Source organism: Pleurodeles waltl, chromosome 6, assembly GCF_031143425.1.
Source record: "Pleurodeles waltl isolate 20211129_DDA chromosome 6, aPleWal1.hap1.20221129, whole genome shotgun sequence".
NCBI lineage: Eukaryota > Metazoa > Chordata > Amphibia > Caudata > Salamandridae > Pleurodeles > Pleurodeles waltl.
Genome location: NC_090445.1, coordinates 15235417 through 15257619, shown reverse-complemented (window position 1 = coordinate 15257619; position 22203 = coordinate 15235417). Strand labels below are relative to the sequence as shown.

The 22203-nt window shown below is 53.8% G+C and overlaps 1 protein-coding gene across 1 annotated transcript; it reads left to right on the top strand.

Moving 5' to 3' along the window:
• Positions 1-237: 237 nt before the first annotated feature.
• IER5L (immediate early response 5 like) lies at positions 238-3306 on the top strand. The gene has a single exon (XM_069237051.1). The coding sequence runs from the start codon at positions 300-302 to the stop codon at positions 2442-2444; it is 2145 nt and encodes a 714-aa protein (XP_069093152.1). The 5' UTR covers positions 238-299; the 3' UTR covers positions 2445-3306.
• Positions 3307-22203: the final 18897 nt, after the last annotated feature.

Sequence of the window (22203 nt, the reverse complement as noted above, 5' to 3'; positions counted from 1 at the left end):
CGCGGCCGCTGTCCCTGCGCTCCCTCCCAGGCTCAGCTGTCACGACGCTTCTGTGCAGAGCCGGTTCTTTCGGTATTTGAATAGCACAAAGGACCCGCCTTTTTCCTATTGGTCTCTGGACTCCCCGGGGGCGGAAGTGCGCTGTCAGTCAGGACCGAGCGGGCACCTGGATTGGCCGGGGACGAGGGGCGTGGAGCTTCACGGGCTACTTAAGACCACACTGGGCTGGAAAGGCCGAAAAGTGTGTGCGAGACTCGGAGAGATCGTGCCCCAGATAGCCAGAGCCGATCCCGGTAGCCATGCTTCCTCCGGCCATGGAGGGCTCGGTGGTGGACGCGCAGAGCCTCATCAGCCTGTCCCTGCGCAAGATCCACAGCTCCCGCAGCCAGCGCGGCGGCATCAAGCTGCACAAGAACCTGCTGGTCTCCTACGTGCTGCGCAACGCCCGCCAGCTCTACCTGGCACAGCGGTACGCGCAGCTGCGGCGCCCCGACGAGCTGCCCTACGCGCCCCGGCCGCCCTGCTCCCAGCTGGCCGGGGAGCTACACCAGGCGGCGCACCTCCGGGGGCCGTGCGCCCGCAGACCCCTGGCCCAGGAGGAGGAGATGCCGCGCCTCGGCGGACTGTGCCTCCGCTCGGCTCAACCCCAGGAGGAGGAGGAAGAAGAGATGGAGCTGTCGGCTGCGTGCGCGGCCGGAGATCACGTCCAGGAGCCGGAGGAGGACGTGCACTATTCCCCGCACTGGGACCGGCTGGGACCGTACCCCCACAGATCCCAGGGACAGGAGCCGCACCAGCTACCCTACCCGCCTCGGCTGTGCGCCCTCAGACCCCACATCCAGGAGGGCTCCGAGGACGCGCAACTCTGCAAGCGCAGAGCGCAGGAGCCTGGCGAGGACATGTACCACCCCCGCGGGCAGTGCGTCCACAGGTCCCAGCTCCGGGAGCCTGGAGACGGCGTTCACCAGTGCCCACACCTCCCGGAGCTTTGTGCCTACAGCGCCCCTAAGTTCGCAGAGGACCCCTACCAGCCCCACCGCCTGTCTGGTCACCGATGTTCCCACCAGCAGCCGGCAGAGAACACGCCAAGCCTGCCTGAACTCTGCGCCCGAAGGTCCCAGCTCCAGGAACCGGGAGACGAGGTGCACCTCCCGGAGCTGTGCGTCCGCAGAGCGCACGGCACGGACCCTGCGGAGGAGACGCCGCATCTTCCCGGCTTGTATGCCAGCAGATCTCATCTCCAAGTGCCAGCAGAAGACCAGCCCCATATGCCGCACCACCCGAGCATGTACACCCTCCGACCCCAGCCCCAAGAGCCGAGGGAGGATATGCACCCACCCCACCTCTCCCGGTGCAGAGCCCAGGACTTTGGCGAGGGCCCCCTCAACCCACAGAGACTGTGCACAGTCCGCAGAGCTCCGCACCAGCGGCCGGGGGAGAACTTGCCACATCTCCAGCGGGTGTGTACCCGTAGGCCCCAGACCCAGGAGCTCGGAGACGCCTTTCTGCATCCACCGCGGTGCGCCCGCAGGTCGGAGCCCCCCGAGGCAGGAGAGAACAATCGCCATCCGCCGCTGTGTGCGCAAAGATCGCAGCCCCATGAGCCGGGAGGGGACCTGCTCCATCTACCGCACTTCACTGGCGTCTGCTCCCGCAGGGCGGAAGCAGCGGACCCGCCGCAGGCCCACGGTCCCTGCGCGCTGAAGCTCCACGAGCGCATGGACAACCTCCACCTCCGTCTGTCGGCCCCGGACCTTGGCGCCCGCGCACGACTGCTCTCGGCCCCGGCAGAGGACCACCGCCCCATGCCGCACGCAGTGGGGCCGTGCAGTCGGACACTCCATCTCCAAGAGTCACCCGAGGGTCAGCATCCGCACGGCCACGCAGAGGAGATGTCCTATCCCCCAGCGATGTGTGCCCACCGCCTCCAACCTCCCAGCGACCCAGGGGAGGAGATAGAGCAGCGCCTGGTCCACCCACGGCACCCGCAGGAGCTACCGGTGCTTTGCGACCAGGACCGACTGCGGCCCTTCCCCGAACAGCTGCCCGCGCTGAGCAGCCGCCAGGACTTCCCAGAGCCTGGCACGCAGGGCTCCCCGGCGCAGGACGCGCCTCTGCCCGGGCTCCCGGAATGTGACTTTTCTCACTGCTCTCACACCACGGTGCTGGACCTGGACACGCACGTGGTGACCACGGTCGAGAGCGGCCTCTTGCACCAGGACTGCTGCCACTCTGCGGCCAAGCGCAAGGCCCCCCCAGCCCCTACAGACTCCCCCAGCAAGCGCGCCAGGTCCGAGCCCTCCATCTCCAGCCTCATCTCCATCTTCGGCTCCGGCTTCTCTGGGCTGGTGCGGCAGCAGCAGGCTGACGCCGAGCAGCTGTTGTGCGCCAAGCAGGCGATGGGCAGCCTGGGCGCCTGGACGCGGCCCATCGTGGCCTTTTAGCCCCATCCGCCCTCGTGTTTTTCTTTTTTTTACAAGGAACTGGACTCAGACACGGACCTTATTTATACAGAATGGAACACCTATTCCATGAACTTGGACGCTTCTGTTGTCTTCTGATGAGTGTTCGAGCTCCCTCCTCCAGAGGGGGCCGCGCCTTCACGGAATGTGCGGGTGGCCCGGGGCTGTGTCCTAGGGGAGGAGCAGACGGCTAAAGCCTCGGCTCTCGGCCGGGAACTCCCCGCCTTGTGAGGTCCACTGTCTTCGGGTCAGATCTGCTGGGCTAGGGGTGGCCATCCGAGTTTACATGAGTCGACCTGCTAGAGTTGTGGGCGTGCGCCTAGAGGCTCCTGGAGTCGCGACAGACTGACCGACAACCTTTTTGTAAAACTGGAGTTGTACCCCCACTTCCCTTCTCGCAGCGGGGACGGACATTCAGCACGACCCGTGTTGCCTTCGCACCTCCGGGCGAGGGAGACCCCTAGGGCGGCAGCCCCCTGCTGGCGGGGGGGGGCTCTTGTGACTGGAAGCCGTGCTGCTGGGCGTCCGCTCTCCACGGGCGCCAACAAGACTGTCTCAAGGTGACACTGTCCAGCCCGATCCAGCCAAGTCATGAAACCAGCATTGTTTGGTCTTGTGATGCACATCTCTGGTCCGTGTTACATCTTGATAGTGTAAAAACCCTTTTGTTGTAAAAAGGAGTTTCGCCACTTCGCCATGCAAGCCTTCTCAGTATAAGCACTATGTGTACAAAGGACGTTGCCAAATTGTGTTTGTATTCCCGTTCTGTGCAAATCGTGTACCACCGGGTAAACTGTTAGAAATATTTGTTAAAATTTGTAATCTGAATAAAAAGTCAAACCTGGTGGTGCTTTTCTTTGGGTCCGAGTCTACTGGGCACAGTAACAAGGCCTGATGGCCATGGTTTGCCAGAATGCACTACACTCACCTCTCGTTAGTTCTTTTATGGCGCAGTCATGCCCGCTGCATCTTGGCACTTGAGTGTTCCAAATGCCCCTGTGTATCTCATCACCTGAGCTACGCGCGCTGCCTCCCCGCAATGCCATGTGCACGGTTCCATGCCACTCTGCACTGCCTTGAATCTGCCATCCTGTGCCAGGTGGCACCACAGACTACTGACTTACTCTCCAGGCATCTGACTCGGATGTACACACTCTGCTGTTCATAACTCCGTGCCCGACGCACCTGCCTGCTTTCAGTGCCTGTCTCAGATACACACGATAGTCACTGCTTCCCACCTGCTTTCAGTGCCTGTCTCAGATGCATACGATAGTCACTGCTTCCCACCTGCTTTCAGTGCCTGTCTCAGATACATACACAAGTCACTGCTCGTAACTTCCTACCCGACGCACCCGCCTGCTTTCAGTGCCTGTCGCAGATACATACACAGTTCACTGCTTCCCACCTGCTTTCAGTGCCTGTCTAAGATGCATACACAGTTCACTGCTTGTAACTCCATGTCCAACGCACCCGCCTGCTTTCAGTGCCTGTCTCAGATAGTCACTGCTTCCCAGCTGCTTTCAGTGCCTGTCTCGGATACATACACAGTTCACTGCTTCCCACCTGCTTTCAGTGCCTGTCTCACATACACACGATAGTCACTGCTGCCCACCTGCTTTCAGTGCCTGTCTCAGATACACACGATAGTCACTGCTTCCCACCTGCTTTCAGTGCCTGTCTCACATACATACACAGTTCACTGCTTGTAACTCCATGCCCGTCGCACCCGCCTGCTTTCAGTGCCTGTCTCCGATACATAGTCACTGCTTCCCACCTGCTTTCAGCGCCTGTCTCACATACACACGATAGTCACTGCTTCCCACCTGCTTTCAGCGCCTGGCTCAGATACATACGATTGTCACTGCTTCCCACCTGCTTTCAGTGCCTGTCTCAGATACATACACAAGTCACTGCTCGTAACTTCCTACCCGACCACCCGCCTGCTTTCAGTGCCTGTCGCAGATACATACACAGTTCACTGCTTCCCACCTGCTTTCAGTGCCTGTCTCACATACACACGATAGTCACTGCTGCCCACCTGCTTTCAGTGCCTGTATCAGATACATACGATAGTCACTGCTTCCCACCTGCTTTCAGTGCCTGTCTCACATACACACGATAGTCACTGCTTCCCACCTGCTTTCAGCGCCTGTCTCACATACACACGATAGTCACTGCTTCCCACCTGCTTTCAGTTCAGTGCCTGTCTCAGATACATACACAAGTCACTGCTCGTAACTTCCTGCCCGACGCACCCGCCTTCTGTCAGTGCCTGTCTCAGATATATACGATAGTCACTGCTTCTCTCCTGCTTTCAGTGCCTGTCTGAGATGCATACACAGTTCACTGCTTGTAACTCCATGCCCGATGCACCCGCCTGCTTTCAGTGCCTGTCTCCGATACATAGTCACTGCTTCCCACCTGCTTTCAGTGCCTGTCTCACATATTTTCAGTGCCTGTCTCACATAGATACACAGTTCACTGCTTCCCACCTGCTTTCAGTGCCTGGTTCACATACATACACAGTTCACTGCTTGTAACTCCGTGCCCGACGCACCCGCCTGCTTTCAGTGCCTGTCTCCGATACATAGTCACTGCTTCCCACCTGCTTTCAGTGCCCGTCTCACATACATACACAGTTCACTGCTTCCCACCTGCTTTCAGTGCCTGTCTCACATAGATACACAGTTCACTGCTTCCCGCCTGGTTCACATACATACACAGTTCACTGCTTGTAACTCCGTGCCCTACGCACCCGCCTTCTGTCAGTGCCTGTCTCAGATACATACGATAGTCACTGCTTCCCACCTGCTTTCAGTACCTGTCTGAGATGCATACACAGTTCACTGCTTGTAACTCCGTGCCTGACGCGCCCGCCTGCTTTCAGTGCCTGTCTCAGATACATAGTCACTGCTTCCCACCTGCTTTCAATGCCTGTCTTAGATACATACACAGTTTCCCACCTGCTTTCAGTGCCTGTCTCACATAGATACACAGTTCACTGCTTCCCACCTGCTTTCAGTGCCTGGTTCACATACATACACAGTTCACTGCTTGTAACTCCGTGCCCGACGCACCCGCCTGCTTTCAGTGCCTGTCTCCGATACATAGTCACTGCTTCCCACATGCTTTCAGTGCCTGTCTCACATACATACACAGTTCACTGCTTCCCACCTGCTTTCAGTGCCTGTCTCACATAGATACACAGTTCACTGCTTCTCACCTGCTTTCAGTGCCTGGTTCACATACATACACAGTTCACTGCTTGTAACTCCGTGCCCGACGCACCCGCCTTCTGTCAGTGCCTGTCTCAGATACATACGATAGTCACTGCTTCCCACCTGCTTTCAGTGCCTGTCTGAGATGCATACACAGTTCACTGCTTGTAACTCCGTTCCTGACGCGCCCGCCTGCTTTCAGTGCCCGTCTCAGATACATAGTCACTGCTTCCCACCTGCTTTCAGTGCCTGTCTTAGATACATACACTGTTCACTGCTTGTAACTCCCTGCCCGACGCACCCGCCTGCTTTCATTGCCTGTCTCAGATACATATGATAGTCGCTGTTTCTCATCTGCTTTTAGTGCCTGTCTGGGATACATACACAGTTCACTGCTTGTAACTCCCTGCCCGACGCACCCGCCTGCTTTCAGTGCCTGTCTCCGATACATATGATAGGCACTGAAAGCAGGTGGGAAGCAGCGACTGTCTCGGATACATACACAGTTCACTGCTTGTAACTCCCTGCCCGACACACCCCTGCTTTCAGTGTCTGTCTCAGATATATACTCAGTTAACTGCTTGTAACTTCGTGCCAGACGCACCCACCTGCTTTTTGCTTTCAGTGCCCGTTTCCGATTCATACACAATTCACTGTTCATAACTCCTTGCTTGACGCTCCATTGTCTGCCCTGCATGCTTGCCAGATAGTCTGCTGTTCACATGTCCGTTCTGTTCTAGATGGATACACAATTCTACTGTTTATAATTCATTGCTTAACCTCCATGCCGATCCATACAGCCCACTGCTGGGACTCCATGCCTGCGGCAAGTGCATCCACGTGGCCCTCCGGTCTAGCACAGGGCGAAGGGGCGGCGTTAACATCCCCACATTGCTTGTTCTTCACATGCTCTCTACTTAACGACCTGTTACCTTGGTCTGCGTGTATATGGCTTAGTACATGGCGTTGGTACATCTCACAGCTCTATCCTGCTAGCACCCTTCCTGCTCAAATACCCGACTGTACCAGGAGTGCTGGTCCGTACATTACTGCGCCAGGAGTGCCGGTCCGTACATTACTGCACCAGGAGTGCCGGTCCGTACATTACTGTACCAGGAGTGCTGGTCCGTACATTACTGTACAGGAGTGCTGTGTACCAGGAGTGCTGGTCCATACATTACTGCACCAGGAGTGCTGGTCCGTACATTACTGCACCAGGAGTGCTGGTCCGTACATTACTGCACCAGGAGTGCTGGTCCGTACATTACTGCACCAGGAGTGCTGGTCCGTACATTACTGTACAGGAGTGCTGGTCCGTACATTACTGCACCAGGAGTGCTGGTTCGTACATTACTGTACCAGGAGTGCTGGTCCGTACATTACTGTGCCAGGAGTGCTGGTCCGTACATTACTGCGCCAGGAGTGCTGGTCCGTACATTACTGCACCAGGAGTGCCGGTCCGTACATTACTGTACAGGAGTGCTGTGTACCAGGAGTGCTGGTCCGTACATTACTGTACAGGAGTGCTGGTCCGTACATTACTGCACCAGGAGTGCTGGTCCGTACATTACTGTACCAGGAGTGCTGGTCCGTACATTACTGCACCAGGAGTGCTGGTCCGTACATTACTGCACCAGGAGTTCTGGTCCGTACATTTCTGCACCAGGAGTGCTGGTCCGTACATTACTGCACCAGGAGTGCCGGTCCGTACATTACTGCGCCAGGAGTGCCGGTCCGTACATTACTGCGCCAGGAGTGCCGGTCCGTACATTACTGCGCCAGGAGTGCCGGTCCGTACATTACTGCGCCAGGAGTGCCGGTCCGTACATTACTGCACCAGGAGTGCCGGTCCGTACATTACTGCGCCAGGAGTGCCGGTCCGTACATTACTGCACCAGGAGTGCTGGTCCGTACATTACTGCGCCAGGAGTGCTGGTCCATTACTGCGCCAGGAGTGCTGGTCCGTACATTACTGTACAGGAGTGCTGGTCCGTACATTACTGCGCCAGGAGTGCTGGTCCGTACATTACTGTACCTGGAGTGCTGGTCCGTACATTACTGCACCAGGAGTGCCGGTCCGTACATTACTGTACAGGAGTGCTGTGTACCAGGAGTGCTGGTCCGTACATTACTGTACAGGAGTGCTGGTCCGTACATTACTGCACCAGGAGTGCTGGTCCGTACATTACTGTACAGGAGTGCTGGTCCGTACATTACTGTACCAGGAGTTCTGGTCCGTACATTACTGCACCAGGAGTGCTGGTCCGTACATTACTGCACCAGGAGTGCTGGTCCGTACATTACTGCACCAGGAGTGCTGGTCCGTACATTACTGCACCAGGAGTGCTGGTCCGTACATTACTGCACCAGGAGTGCTGCTCCGTACATTACTGCACCAGGAGTGCCGGTCCGTACATTACTGCACCAGGAGTGCCGGTCCGTACATTACTGCACCAGGAGTGCTGGTCCGTACATTACTGTACAGGAGTGCCGGTCCGTACATTACTGCGCCAGGAGTGCTGGTCCGTACATTACTGCGCCAGGAGTGCCGGTCCGTACATTACTGCGCCAGGAGTGCTGGTCCGTACATTACTGCACCAGGAGTGCCGGTCCGTACATTACTGCGCCAGGAGTGCTGGTCCGTACATTACTGCACCAGGAGTGCTGGTCCGTACATTACTGCGCCAGGAGTGCTGGTCCATTACTGCGCCAGGAGTGCTGGTCCGTACATTACTGTACAGGAGTGCTGGTCCGTACATTACTGCGCCAGGAGTGCTGGTCCGTACATTACTGTACCTGGAGTGCTGGTCCGTACATTACTGTGCCAGGAGTGCTGGTCCGTACATTACTGTACCAGGAGTGCTGGTCCGTACATTACTGCGCCAGGAGTGCTGGTCCTGGTCCGTACATTACTGCACCAGGAGTGCTGGTCCGTACATTACTGCACCAGGAGTGCTGGTCCGTACATTACTGCACCAGGAGTGCCGGTCCGTACATTACTGCACCAGGAGTGCCGGTCCGTACATTACTGCACCAGGAGTGCCGGTCCGTACATTACTGCACAGGAGTGCCGGTCCGTACATTACTGTACAGGAGTGCTGGTCCGTACATTACTGCACCAGGAGTGCCGGTCCGTACATTACTGCGCCAGGGGTGCTGGTCCGTACATTACTGTACCAGGAGTGCTGGTCCGTACATTACTGCGCCAGGAGTGCTGGTCCGTACATTACTGTACAGGAGTGCTGGTCCGTACATTACTGCGCCAGGAGTGCTGGTCCGTACATTACTGCGCCAGGAGTGCTGGTCCGTACATTACTGCGCCAGGAGTGCTGGTCCGTACATTACTGCGCCAGGAGTGCTGGTCCGTACATTACTGCGCCAGGAGTGCTGGTCCGTACATTACTGCGCCAGGAGTGCTGGTCCGTACATTACTGCGCCAGGAGTGCTGGTCCGTACATTACTGTACAGGAGTGCTGGTCCGTACATTACTGCGCCAGGAGTGCTGGTCCGTACATTACTGCGCCAGGAGTGCTGGTCCGTACATTACTGTACAGGAGTGCTGGTCCGTACATTACTGCGCCAGGAGTGCTGGTCCGTACATTACTGTACAGGAGTGCTGGTCCGTACATTACTGCACCAGGAGTGCTGGTCCCTACATTACTGCACCAGGAGTGCTGGTCCGTACATTACTGCACCAGGAGTGCTGGTCCGTACATTACTGTACAGGAGTGCTGGTCCGTACATTATTGCGCCAGGAGTGCTGGTCCGTACATTACTGCGCCAGGAGTGCTGGTCCGTACATTACTGCACCAGGAGTGCTGGTCCGTACATTACTGTACAGGAGTGCTGGTCCGTACATTACTGTACAGGAGTGCTGGTCCGTACATTACTGTACCAGGAGTGCTGGTCCGTACATTACTGCACCAGGAGAGCTGGTCCGTACATTACTGCACCAGGAGTGCTGGTCCGTACATTACTGCACCAGGAGTGCTGGTCCGTACATTACTGCACCAGGAGTGCTGGTCCGTACATTACTGCACCAGGAGTGCTGGTCCGTACATTACTGCGCCAGGAGTGCTGGTCCGTACATGACTGTACAGGAGTGCTGGTCCGTACATTACTGCGCCAGGAGTGCTGGTCCGTACATTACTGTACAGGAGTGCTGGTCCGTACATTACTGCACCAGGAGTGCTGGTCCCTACATTACTGCACCAGGAGTGCTGGTCCGTACATTACTGCACCAGGAGTGCTGGTCCGTACATTACTGTACAGGAGTGCTGGTCCGTACATTACTGCGCCAGGAGTGCTGGTCCGTACATTACTGCGCCAGGAGTGCTGGTCCGTACATTACTGTACAGGAGTGCTGGTCCGTACATTACTGTACAGGAGTGCTGGTCCGTACATTACTGTACCAGGAGTGCTGGTCCGTACATTACTGCACCAGGAGAGCTGGTCCGTACATTACTGCACCAGGAGTGCTGGTCCGTACATTACTGCACCAGGAGTGCTGGTCCGTACATTACTGCACCAGGAGTGCTGGTCCGTACATTACTGCGCCAGGAGTGCTGGTCCGTACATTACTGCGCCAGGAGTGCTGGTCCGTACATTACTGCGCCAGGAGTGCTGGTCCGTACATTACTGTGCCAGGAGTGCTGGTCCGTACATTGCTGTACAGGAGTGCTGGTCCGTACATTACTGCACCAGGAGTGCTGGTCCGTACATTACTGCACCAGGAGTGCTGGTCCGTACATTACTGCACCAGGAGTGCTGGTCCGTACATTACTGCACCAGGAGTGCTGGTCCGTACATTACTGTACAGGAGTGCTGGTCCGTACATTACTACACCAGGAGTGCTGGTCCGTACATTACTGCACCAGGAGTGCTGGTCCGTACATTACTGCACCAGGAGTGCTGGTCCGTACATTACTGTACAGGAGTGCTGGTCCGTACATTACTGTACAGGAGTGCTGGTCCGTACATTACTGCACCAGGAGTGCTGGTCCGTACATTACTGCACCAGGAGTGCTGGTCCGTACATTACTGTACAGGAGTGCTGGTCCGTACATTACTGTACCAGGAGTGCTGGTCCGTACATTACTGCACCAGGAGAGCTGGTCCGTACATTACTGCACCAGGAGTGCTGGTCCGTACATTACTGCACCAGGAGTGCTGGTCCATACATTACTGCACCAGGAGTGCTGGTCCGTACATTACTGCACCAGGAGTGCTGGTCCGTACATTACTGTACCAGGAGTGCTGGTCCGTACATTACTGTACCAGGAGTGCTGGTCCGTACATTACTGCTGGTCCGTACATTACTGTACCAGGAGTGCTGGTCCGTACATTACTGCACCAGGAGTGCTGGTCCGTACATTACTGCACCAGGAGTGCTGGTCCGTACATTACTGCACCAGGAGTGCTGGTCCGTACATTACGGCACCAGGAGTGCTGGTCCGTACATTACTGCACCAGGAGTGCTGGTCCGTACATTACTGCACCAGGAGTGCTGGTCCGTACATTACTGTACAGGATACTGTACCAGGAGTGCTGGTCCGTACATTACTGTACCAGGAGTGCTGGTCTGTACATTACTGCGCCAGGAGTGCTGGTCCGTACATTACTGCGCCAGGAGTGCTGGTCCGTACATTACTGTACAGGATACTGTACCAGGAGTGCTGGTCCGTACATTACTGCACCAGGAGTGCTGGTCCGTACATTACTGCACCAGGAGTGCTGGTCCGTACATTACTGCGCCAGGAGTGCTGGTCCGTACATTACTGCGCCAGGAGTGCTGGTCCGTACATTACTGCACCAGGAGTGCTGGTCCGTACATTACTGCACCAGGAGTGCTGGTCCGTACATTACTGCACCAGGAGTGCTGGTCCGTACATTACTGTACAGGATACTGTACCAGGAGTGCTGGTCCGTACATTACTGTACCAGGAGTGCTGGTCCGTACATTACTGTACAGGATACTGTCCCAGGAGTGCTGGTCCGTACATTACTGTACCAGGAGTGCTAGTCCGTACATTACTGCGCCAGGAGTGCTGGTCCGTACATTACTGTACAGGATACTGTACCAGGAGTGCTGGTCCGTACATTACTGTACCAGGAGTGCTGGTCCGTACATTACTGCACCAGGAGTGCTGGTCCGTACATTACTGTACAGGATACTGTACCAGGAGTGCTGGTCCGTACATTACTGTACCAGGAGTGCTGGTCCGTACATTACTGTACCAGGAGTGCTGGTCCGTACATTACTGCGCCAGTAGTGCTGGTCCGTACATTACTGCGCCAGGAGTGCTGGTCCGTACATTACTGTACAGGATACTGTACCAGGAGTGCTGGTCCGTACATTACTGCACCAGGAGTGCTGGTCCGTACATTACTGCACCAGGAGTGCTGGTCCGTACAGTACTGCACCAGGAGTGCTGGTCCGTACATTACTGCACCAGGAGTGCTGGTCCGTACATTACTGCACCAGGAGTGCTGGTCCGTACATTACTGTACAAGGAGTGCTGGTCCGTACATTACTGTACATGGAGTGCTGGTCCGTACATTACTGCACCAGGAGTGCTGGTCCGTACATTACTGCACCAGGAGTGCTGGTCCGTACATTACTGTACAGGAGTGCTGGTCCGTACATTACTGTACCAGGAGTGCTGGTCCGTACATTACTGCGCCAGGAGTGCTGGTCCGTACATTACTGTACAGGAGTGCTGGTCCGTACATTACTGCGCCAGGAGTGCTGGTCCGTACATTACTGCACCAGGAGTGCTGGTCCGTACATTACTGCACCAGGAGTGCTGGTCCGTACATTACTGTACCAGGAGTGCTGGTCCGTACATTACTGTACAGGAGTGCTGGTCCGTACATTACTGCACCAGGAGTGCTGGTCCGTACATTACTGCACCAGGAGTGCTGGTCCGTACATTACTGCACCAGGAGTGCTGGTCCGTACATTACTGCACCAGGAGTGCTGGTCCGTACATTACTGCGCCAGGAGTGCTGGTCCGTACATTACTGTACAGGAGTGCTGGTCCGTACATTACTGCGCCAGGAGTGCTGGTCCGTGCATTACTGCGCCAGGAGTGCTGGTCCGTACATTACTGCGCCAGGAGTGCTGGTCCGTACATTACTGCGCCAGGAGTGCTGGTCCGTACATTACTGCGCCAGGAGTGCTGGTCCGTACATTACTGCACCAGGAGTGCTGGTCCGTACATTACTGCACCAGGAGTGCTGGTCCGTACATTACTGCACCAGGAGTGCTGGTCCGTACATTACTGTACAGGAGTGCTGGTCCGTACATTACTGTACCAGGAGTGCTGGTCCGTACATTACTGCACCAGGAGAGCTGGTCCGTACATTACTGCACCAGGAGTGCTGGTCCGTACATTACTGCGCCAGGAGTGCTGGTCCGTACATTACTGTACAGGATACTGTACCAGGAGTGCTGGTCCGTACATTACTGTACCAGGAGTGCTGGTCCGTACATTACTGCACCAGGAGTGCTGGTCCGTACATTACTGTACAGGATACTGTACCAGGAGTGCTGGTCCGTACATTACTGTACCAGGAGTGCTGGTCCGTACATTACTGTACCAGGAGTGCTGGTCCGTACATTACTGCGCCAGTAGTGCTGGTCCGTACATTACTGCGCCAGGAGTGCTGGTCCGTCCATTACTGTACAGGATACTGTACCAGGAGTGCTGGTCCGTACATTACTGCACCAGGAGTGCTGGTCCGTACATTACTGCACCAGGAGTGCTGGTCCGTACATTACTGCACCAGGAGTGCTGGTCCGTACAGTACTGCACCAGGAGTGCTGGTCCGTACATTACTGCACCAGGAGTGCTGGTCCGTACATTACTGCACCAGGAGTGCTGGTCCGTACATTACTGTACAAGGAGTGCTGGTCCGTACATTACTGTACATGGAGTGCTGGTCCGTACATTACTGCACCAGGAGTGCTGGTCCGTACATTACTGCACCAGGAGTGCTGGTCCGTACATTACTGTACAGGAGTGCTGGTCCGTACATTACTGTACCAGGAGTGCTGGTCCGTACATTACTGCGCCAGGAGTGCTGGTCCGTACATTACTGCGCCAGGAGTGCTGGTCCGTACATTACTGCGCCAGGAGTGCTGGTCCGTACATTACTGCACCAGGAGTGCTGGTCCGTACATTACTGCACCAGGAGTGCTGGTCCGTACATTACTGTACCAGGAGTGCTGGTCCGTACATTACTGTACAGGAGTGCTGGTCCGTACATTACTGCACCAGGAGTGCTGGTCCGTACATTACTGCACCAGGAGTGCTGGTCCGTACATTACTGCACCAGGAGTGCTGGTCCGTACATTACTGCACCAGGAGTGCTGGTCCGTACATTACTGCGCCAGGAGTGCTGGTCCGTACATTACTGTACAGGAGTGCTGGTCCGTACATTACTGCGCCAGGAGTGCTGGTCCGTACATTACTGCGCCAGGAGTGCTGGTCCGTACATTACTGCGCCAGGAGTGCTGGTCCGTACATTACTGCGCCAGGAGTGCTGGTCCGTACATTACTGCACCAGGAGTGCTGGTCCGTACATTACTGCACCAGGAGTGCTGGTCCGTACATTACTGCACCAGGAGTGCTGGTCCGTACATTACTGTACAGGAGTGCTGGTCCGTACATTACTGTACCAGGAGTGCTGGTCCGTACATTACTGCACCAGGAGAGCTGGTCCGTACATTACTGCACCAGGAGTGCTGGTCCGTACATTACTGCGCCAGGAGTGCTGGTCCGTACATTACTGTACAGGATACTGTACCAGGAGTGCTGGTCCGTACATTACTGCACCAGGAGTGCTGGTCCGTACATTACTGTACCAGGAGTGCTGGTCCGTACATTACTGCACCAGGAGTGCTGGTCCGTACATTACTGCACCAGGAGTGCTGGTCCGTACATTACTGCACCAGGAGTGCTGGTCCGTACATTACTGTACAGGAGTGCTGGTCCGTACATTACTGCACCAGGAGTGCTGGTCCGTACATTACTGCACCAGGAGTGCTGGTCCGTACATTACTGTACCAGGAGTGCTGGTCCGTACATTCTCTTCCAGGGGATCCTCATCAAAGTCATAAACATTGAATATTCCCGCCCTTGTGCGGGGACCCCGGAGCATATATATATAAAATACATACATATTATCATGTGTAAAACAGCAATGCAGGCTATAATCATAAATAGGCTAAAATGCTTTATTTCTATGCAAGTTTTTTTTTATTTTTTTTTTTTATATTATAAAATCACAATAGATCATAAATATCTACCTAAGCCCCCAAAAACTGGACTTAGGGAAGTAAACAGCAGTAAATAGCAGAGAAAAATAGAAAAAACTACATTGAAAAACAATGAAGCATTCTTAGCCAATAGGCTGCATGCACGTTAACACAGGAGAACCATAAAAACTTTGGCACCGTGCCTTTAAGACCCTGAGCACCTCCAGTATCCCACCATGCCTCAGGGGTGAAGGGAAGGTGACAGTTGGTTCACAGTTAGGTCAGTTCTTTTTTCCGGCTTCTTCTGAGAGGATCCTGGAGCATTGAGCTCTCAGTTTTTCTGAGTTTTTCTTCAGAAAAATCCTTAAAAAATAGTGTTTTTCCTGTTTACTCGACAGATAACATCTTTTGTCTGAGTTGGGAAGTTTTTTTGACAGAAAATGCCATCTCTTTTTGTAAAATGTCCTTCTTGTGGGAAGAAGAAAGCCCAGTCAGACCCACACTCTCTGTGTATTGTCTGCCTGCCACAGAGTCACTGTCCTGACACCTGCAAGTATTGTAAGAACATGTCAAGGAGGACTCTCAAAGACAGAGAGAAGATCAGGCTACATGGGCTTCAGGAGAGGAAAAAGTCAACATCCTCTTCACTTCCCAGACCTACAACAGAAGGAATGGCCCGATCGACGTCGACAGGTAGGATTGTGCCTGTTTGTTCTCCATCGACGTCATCGGCACCACCGTCTCACCGGCATAGATCGCCGTCGACGGTGACCAGACCGACGTCGAAGGACAAAGCGTCGAAGCATGGACACAGGGGTACATCTCCGTCGACGGCAGGCCGCCGTTCGGCGTCGAGCCATCTCCGGCGCTCCCGTTCGCCGTCGAGAACGTCTCACCCCTTGGCGTCGAAGGACACGACACCAAAACCACCACGACGGCATGAACATCCGCCGTCGACCACTCGCCACTCAACGTCGAGACACACGACGGCGAGTAGGTCCAGGTCCCGCGATCGGCGATCGGCGTCAAGACATTCAACGTCAAGGCCTTCGACGTCAAGACCTTCGACGTCGAGAACAGACCAGCCATCGCAACCTTCGACGTCGAGGATACAATCGACGTCGACACAACCTTCAGCTGTGTCACAGGCAGTAGAGCCAGCGGACAAAGCTCCCTCACCGGTGGTCTCTATAAGGAGTGCATCATCCCATTCCAGAGCGGTCTCATCGGGGCATGTTTCTCCCATCACTCTATCACCCAGATGGTTAGAGAGCCTGAATAGACCGGCAGCATCCCCGGATTCCCAATACTCTAGGATGTATTCTCCTACTGCCTCATTACCGAGAACGCCATCGCCTACAGCTAGAGCAGGACGGGCTCGTTCTGCTTCGCGTCAGCCGACCACAAGACCTGCACACTCTGCTACAGCCTCTCGGAGCAGGTCCCGTTCCCGAAGGAGAACCAGGTCGCGAACACCACGCAGAAGATCACCTTCTTGGTCTTCTTCAGGATCGTCTGTTGGGCGCTACTCCCCCACACTCACAGATTCTCCACCTGCTAGGATTTCCCCGGTGGATGATATCACCACTTTTAATGAGGTTCTTCTAAGGGGAGCGCAGAAGCTAAATATTGAGGTACCGGAACCGGCCACCTCATCCTCAGTTATCTTTGAGACCCTACAACACAGATCAGTCTCGAGAAAACTGCTGCCACTAGTACCGGGTTTGCTGCAACCTACTATGGACACTTTTCTGTCTCCAGCCACTCTCAAGTCTGCCCCGGCTAGGATTCAAAAGAAATACAAAGCTCCGGAACAAGATCCTTTATTCCTGCGGAAGGATCCGCCACCGGACTCTGTGATCTTAGCCGCAGCCAGAAAAACACACTCTGTGGCATCATCTTCCACAGTCCCCCCGGATAAGGAGAGCAGACACTTAGACTCCCTGGGGAGAAAGATGTGCGGTACGGCGGCATCTGCTATGAAGGTCTCCAGCGCCTCAGCATTTCTGGGCAGATATGACCGCTCTCTGTGGGACTCACTCCACAGATTTACAGAAAAGTTGCCCAGGGAAGATAGACAGGACTTCCAGGAAATCTTGCAGGAAGGGGGCCTAGTATCTAACCAGGTCATCAGCGCGGCGGCGGCGGACGGGGCGGATTTGGCTGCGCATGGGTATGCGCACGGAATCTGCGCTAGGAGGTCTTCCTGGCTACGGCTCACGGGTCTGAAGCAGGAAGCACAGCAACGCATTTTAAACCTCCCATTCAGCGGCAATTCGTTGTTCGGTACCCACGCGGATGAAGAGATGGCCCGAATGAAAACGGAAGTGGACACGATGAGGGCAGTGGGCCTGGAACGTAAGAAAGACTTCAGGCGGAGGTACAGGCCGTACGACAGACGACCATTCCAGCAGAGGGTTCAAACCCCTCACTGGTCTCAGAGGCCACAACAACGACAGGGACGTCCCCTGTTTCAGGCACGTAGACCCACAAGAGACCGAGGGTCAAGTAGACCTCAACAGTCTACAGCAAAGACACCAACAAAGCAATGAGGCATTGCTTCCCTCAGCACTGTGCACCACTCCGGTGGGGGGAAGTGTTACGCATCATCTTCACGAGTGGCACTCCATCACAAAAGACAAGTGGGTGCTCAATATTGTCGAACATGGCTATTCTCTCCTTTTCAAAAAACCTCCTCCACACTTGCCGCCAGCAAGAGGTTTTCCTTCTCATCTCAGCCTGCTACGCAAGGAAGTTCTCGCACTCCTACAAAAGAAAGCTGTAGAAAAGGTTCCTCCGGCACAAAAAGGAAAAGGGGTGTACTCCCGTTACTTTCTGGTGGCGAAAAAAGGTCAACAGGGCCTCTTCAGGCCAATTCTGGACTTACGGCTCCTGAACAAGTACATAAGAAAACAGAAGTTCAGGATGCTAGCCCTTCACCAGATTGTCCCGCAACTGCATCAGGGAGACTGGATGTGCTCCATCGACCTACAGGATGCATATTTTCACATCCCAATAGCATCCAAACATCGGAAATTTTTACGTTTCCAGAGAGCGTCACAGCACTACCAATTCAGAGTCCTTCCATTCGGCCTGAAGTCTGCACCCCGAGTCTTTTCAAAATGTGTAGCAGTGGTAGCGGCACATCTTCGAAGACAAAAAATATTCGTCTACCCCTACCTGGACGACTGGCTAGTGAAGGCCTCCTCTCCGGATCAGGCGAGAGAACATCGAGACATCGTACTAAGAACTTTCGAGTCTCTAGGTCTTCAAATCAACCACAACAAGTCAACCCTGATTCCAACACAAAACCTCCACTACCTGGGAGCGATACTAAACACAGAGCTCCAAAGAGTGTATCCTTCGGAGGAACGACTTTTATCAATCCACAGGAAGTGTCAACAACTATTAACAGCCGATGCACCTACTGCTCGTCAGGTGACATCGCTTCTGGGCTCCATGGCTTCATGCATCTTCATTGTCCCGAATGCCAGGCTACCCATGAGGCCCCTTCAGGAGGCATTAGAGAACAATTGGAGCCAAAAGACGGGTCACTGGGAGGACAGAGTTCGACTACCAGCAGTGGCTTTTCAATCACTACAATGGTGGATGCACAGACCTCACCTGTCGATAGGTTCTCCGTTTCACCAGACAATTCCAGCCGACATTCTGGTAACGGATGCGTCTCTTCAGGGTTGGGGTGCTCATCTGGGTTCCTTCCAAGCTCAGGGTCTGTGGTCCGACAAGGAAAAGAACTATCACATAAATCTACTGGAGCTCAGAGCAGTCCATCTGGCTCTCAAATCTTTCTCTCCATTGGTTCAGGGGAAATCTCTCCTAATTCAGACAGACAATACAACCACAATGTATTACCTGAACAAACAGGGAGGAACAAGATCACTACCTCTGTCTCGAGAATCCCAAACGATATGGCATTGGCTCCTGGCCAGGGGAATGTCTATCACAGCGGTACACCTGCCAGGTCAGCAAAACGTAGAGGCAGATTTCCTGAGCAGACATCTAGAAGACGCGCACGACTGGGTCCTACACGACGAAGTCGTCGAGGACATCTTCGGTCAATGGGGTCGACCCCAGTTGGATCTCTTTGCAGACGAAACAAACAAGAAATGCCCAGACTTCGCATCCAGGTTCTGCCGTCCGGGATCTCAAGGGAATGCCCTGTTGATCAACTGGTCAGGGACATTTCTCTACGCCTTTCCACCGATTCCCCTCATACCGGCAGTAATCAACAAATTTTACAACTCCAGAACCAGAATGATTCTGATAGCGCCACAATGGCCCCGCCAATTCTGGTACACGGACCTACTCAACTTATCGGAAAAACCTCACAGGAGGTTGCCGTGCAGACCGGATCTCCTGAGCAGAATGGAAGGCAGAATCCTACATCCCAACCTTCCCTCTCTGAGCTTGACAGCATGGCTCCTGAATTCCTACAGTATGGGCACCTAGGGCTCTCGCAGGAGTGCATGAACATCTTGAAAGAGTCAAAACGACCTTCCACGCGGCGTTCTTACGCTTTTAAGTGGAAGAGATTTTACATCTGGTGCTCTCAACAAGGTATAAATCCCATACGAGCTCAGGAGGACGTCATACTGTCCTATTTGCTTCATCTGGCGAAGTCTGGTCTGCAGGTATCTTCTATTAAGGTTCATTTGTCTGCAATTACAGCGTATCGTAAGTCGCCTTCTCAGGAATCCTTCTTTACGATACCTGTAGTCAAGGATTTTTTAGAAGGCTTGAAAAAGGTTTTTCCTCCCATTCGGAGACCTTCTCCTCCATGGGAACTGAATGTAGTCCTGTCAAAGCTTATGGGCCCTCCCTTTGAACCTATCCACAAGGCCTCTTTACAGCACCTTACGTGGAAGACGGCTTTTTTGGTGGCCATTACTTCAGCGAGGAGGGTCAGCGAAATTCAGGCTCTGTCTTGCAGAGAACCGTACACGGTTTTTCACGATAATAGAGTGGTTCTGCAAACTCACCCATCTTTCCTTCCGAAGGTGGTGTCAGAATTCCATATCAATCAGACTATATCTTTACCGACTTTCTTTCCCAATCCGGAGACTCCGGCTGAGAAAGCATTGCATTCTTTAGACTTGAAAAGAGTGCTGAAATTCTATTTGGACAAAACAAAACCGATTAGACATTCTAACCATTTGTTTCTAAATTATGGTCATTTAAGAACAGGAGAGGCAGCGTCTAAACGAACGATATCAAGATGGATTGTGTCTTGTATTGTTAACTCTTACCAACTGGCTAATAAGCGATTACTGGCTAGGCCAAAAGCGCATTCCACAAGGGGAAAAGCGGCTACTGCTGCCCTCCTTAACAATGTACCAATTTCCGAGATTTGTAAGGCTGCTACATGGAAGTCTGTGCATACCTTTACTAAGCATTACTGTTTAGACTCGGATGCAAGAGCAGATGCCCAGGTGGGGCAGGCCTCTCTTAGAAATCTATTTGCATGAATATATATTCTTTCCTGCACTTCTTTCAGACAGTCCGCAGAGTTTAGGGATGGGCTTGCTAATCTATTCAATGTTTATGACTATTGATGAGGATCCCCTGGAAGAGAAGGATAAGTTACTTACCTGTAAATCCTAGTTCTCTTCCAGGGGATCCTCATCAAAGTCATAAACATTGAATATTCCCGCCCTTGTGCGGGGACCCCGGAGCATATATATATAAAATACATACATATTATCATGTGTAAAACAGCAATGCAGGCTATAATCATAAATAGGCTAAAATGCTTTATTTCTATGCAAGTTTTTTTTTTTTTTTTTTTTTATATTATAAAATCACAATAGATCATAAATATCTACCTAAGCCCCAAAAACTGGACTTAGGGAAGTAAACAGCAGTAAATATCAGAGAAAAATAGAAAAAACCACATTGAAAAACAATGAAGCATTCTTAGCCAATAGGCTGCATGCAGGTTAACACAGGAGAACCATAAAAACTTTGGCACCGTGCCTTTAAGACCCTGAGCACCTCCAGTATCCCACCATGCCTCAGGGGTGAAGGGAAGGTGACAGTTGGTTCACAGTTAGGTCAGTTCTTTTTTCCGGCTTCTTCTGAGAGGATCCTGGAGCATTGAGCTCTCAGTTTTTCTGAGTTTTCCTCAGAAAAATTCTTTAAAAAAGCGTTTTTTCACTTTTCACTCGACAAGTAACATCTTTGTCTGAGCTAGGAAGGGTTTTTCTGACAGAAAAATGCCATCTCTTTTTGTAAAATGTCCCTCTTGTGGGAAGAAGAAAGCCCAGTCAGACCCACACTCTCTGTGTATTGTCTGCCTGCCACAGAGTCACTGTCCTGACACCTGCAAGTATTGTAAGAACATGTCAAGGAGGACTCTCAAAGACAGAGAGAAGATCAGGCTACATGGGCTTCAGGAGAGGAAAAAGTCAACATCCTCTTCACTTCCCAGACCTACAGCAGAAGGAATGGCCCGATCGACGTCGACAGGTAGGATTGTACCTGTTTGTTCTCCATCGACGTCATCGGCACCACCGTCTCACCGGCATAGATCGCCGTCGACGGCGACCAGAGCGACGTCGAGGGACAAAACGTCGAAGCATGGACACAGGGGTACATCTCCGTCGACGGCAGGCCGCCGTTCGGCGTCGAGTCATCTCCGGCGCTCCCGTTCGCCGTTGAGAACGTCTCACCCCTTGGCGTCGAAGGACACGACACCAAAAACACCTCGACGGCATGAACATCCGCCGTCGACCACTCGCCACTCAACGTCGAGACACACAACGGCGAGTAGGTCCAGGTCCCGCGATAGGCGATCGGCGTCAAGACACTCGACGGCAAGACCTCCGACGTCAAGACCTTCGACGTCGAGAACAGATCAGCCATCGCAACCTTCGACGTCGATGATACAATCGACGTCGACACAACCTTCAGCTGTGTCACAGGCAGTAGAGCCAGCGGACAAAGCTCCCTCACCGGTGGTCTCTATAAGGAGTGCATCATCCCATTCCAGAGCATCGGGGCATGTTTCTCCCATCACAGCATCCCCGGATTCACAATACTCGAGGATGTATTCTCCTACTGCCTCATTACCGAGAACGCCATCGCCTACAGCTAGAGCAGGACGGGCTCGTTCTGCTTCTCGTCAGCCGACCACAAGACCTGCACACTCTGCTACAGCCTCTCGGAGCAGGTCCCGTTCCCGAAGGAGAACCAGGTCACGAACACCACGCAGAAGATCACCTTCTTGGTCTTCTTCAGGATC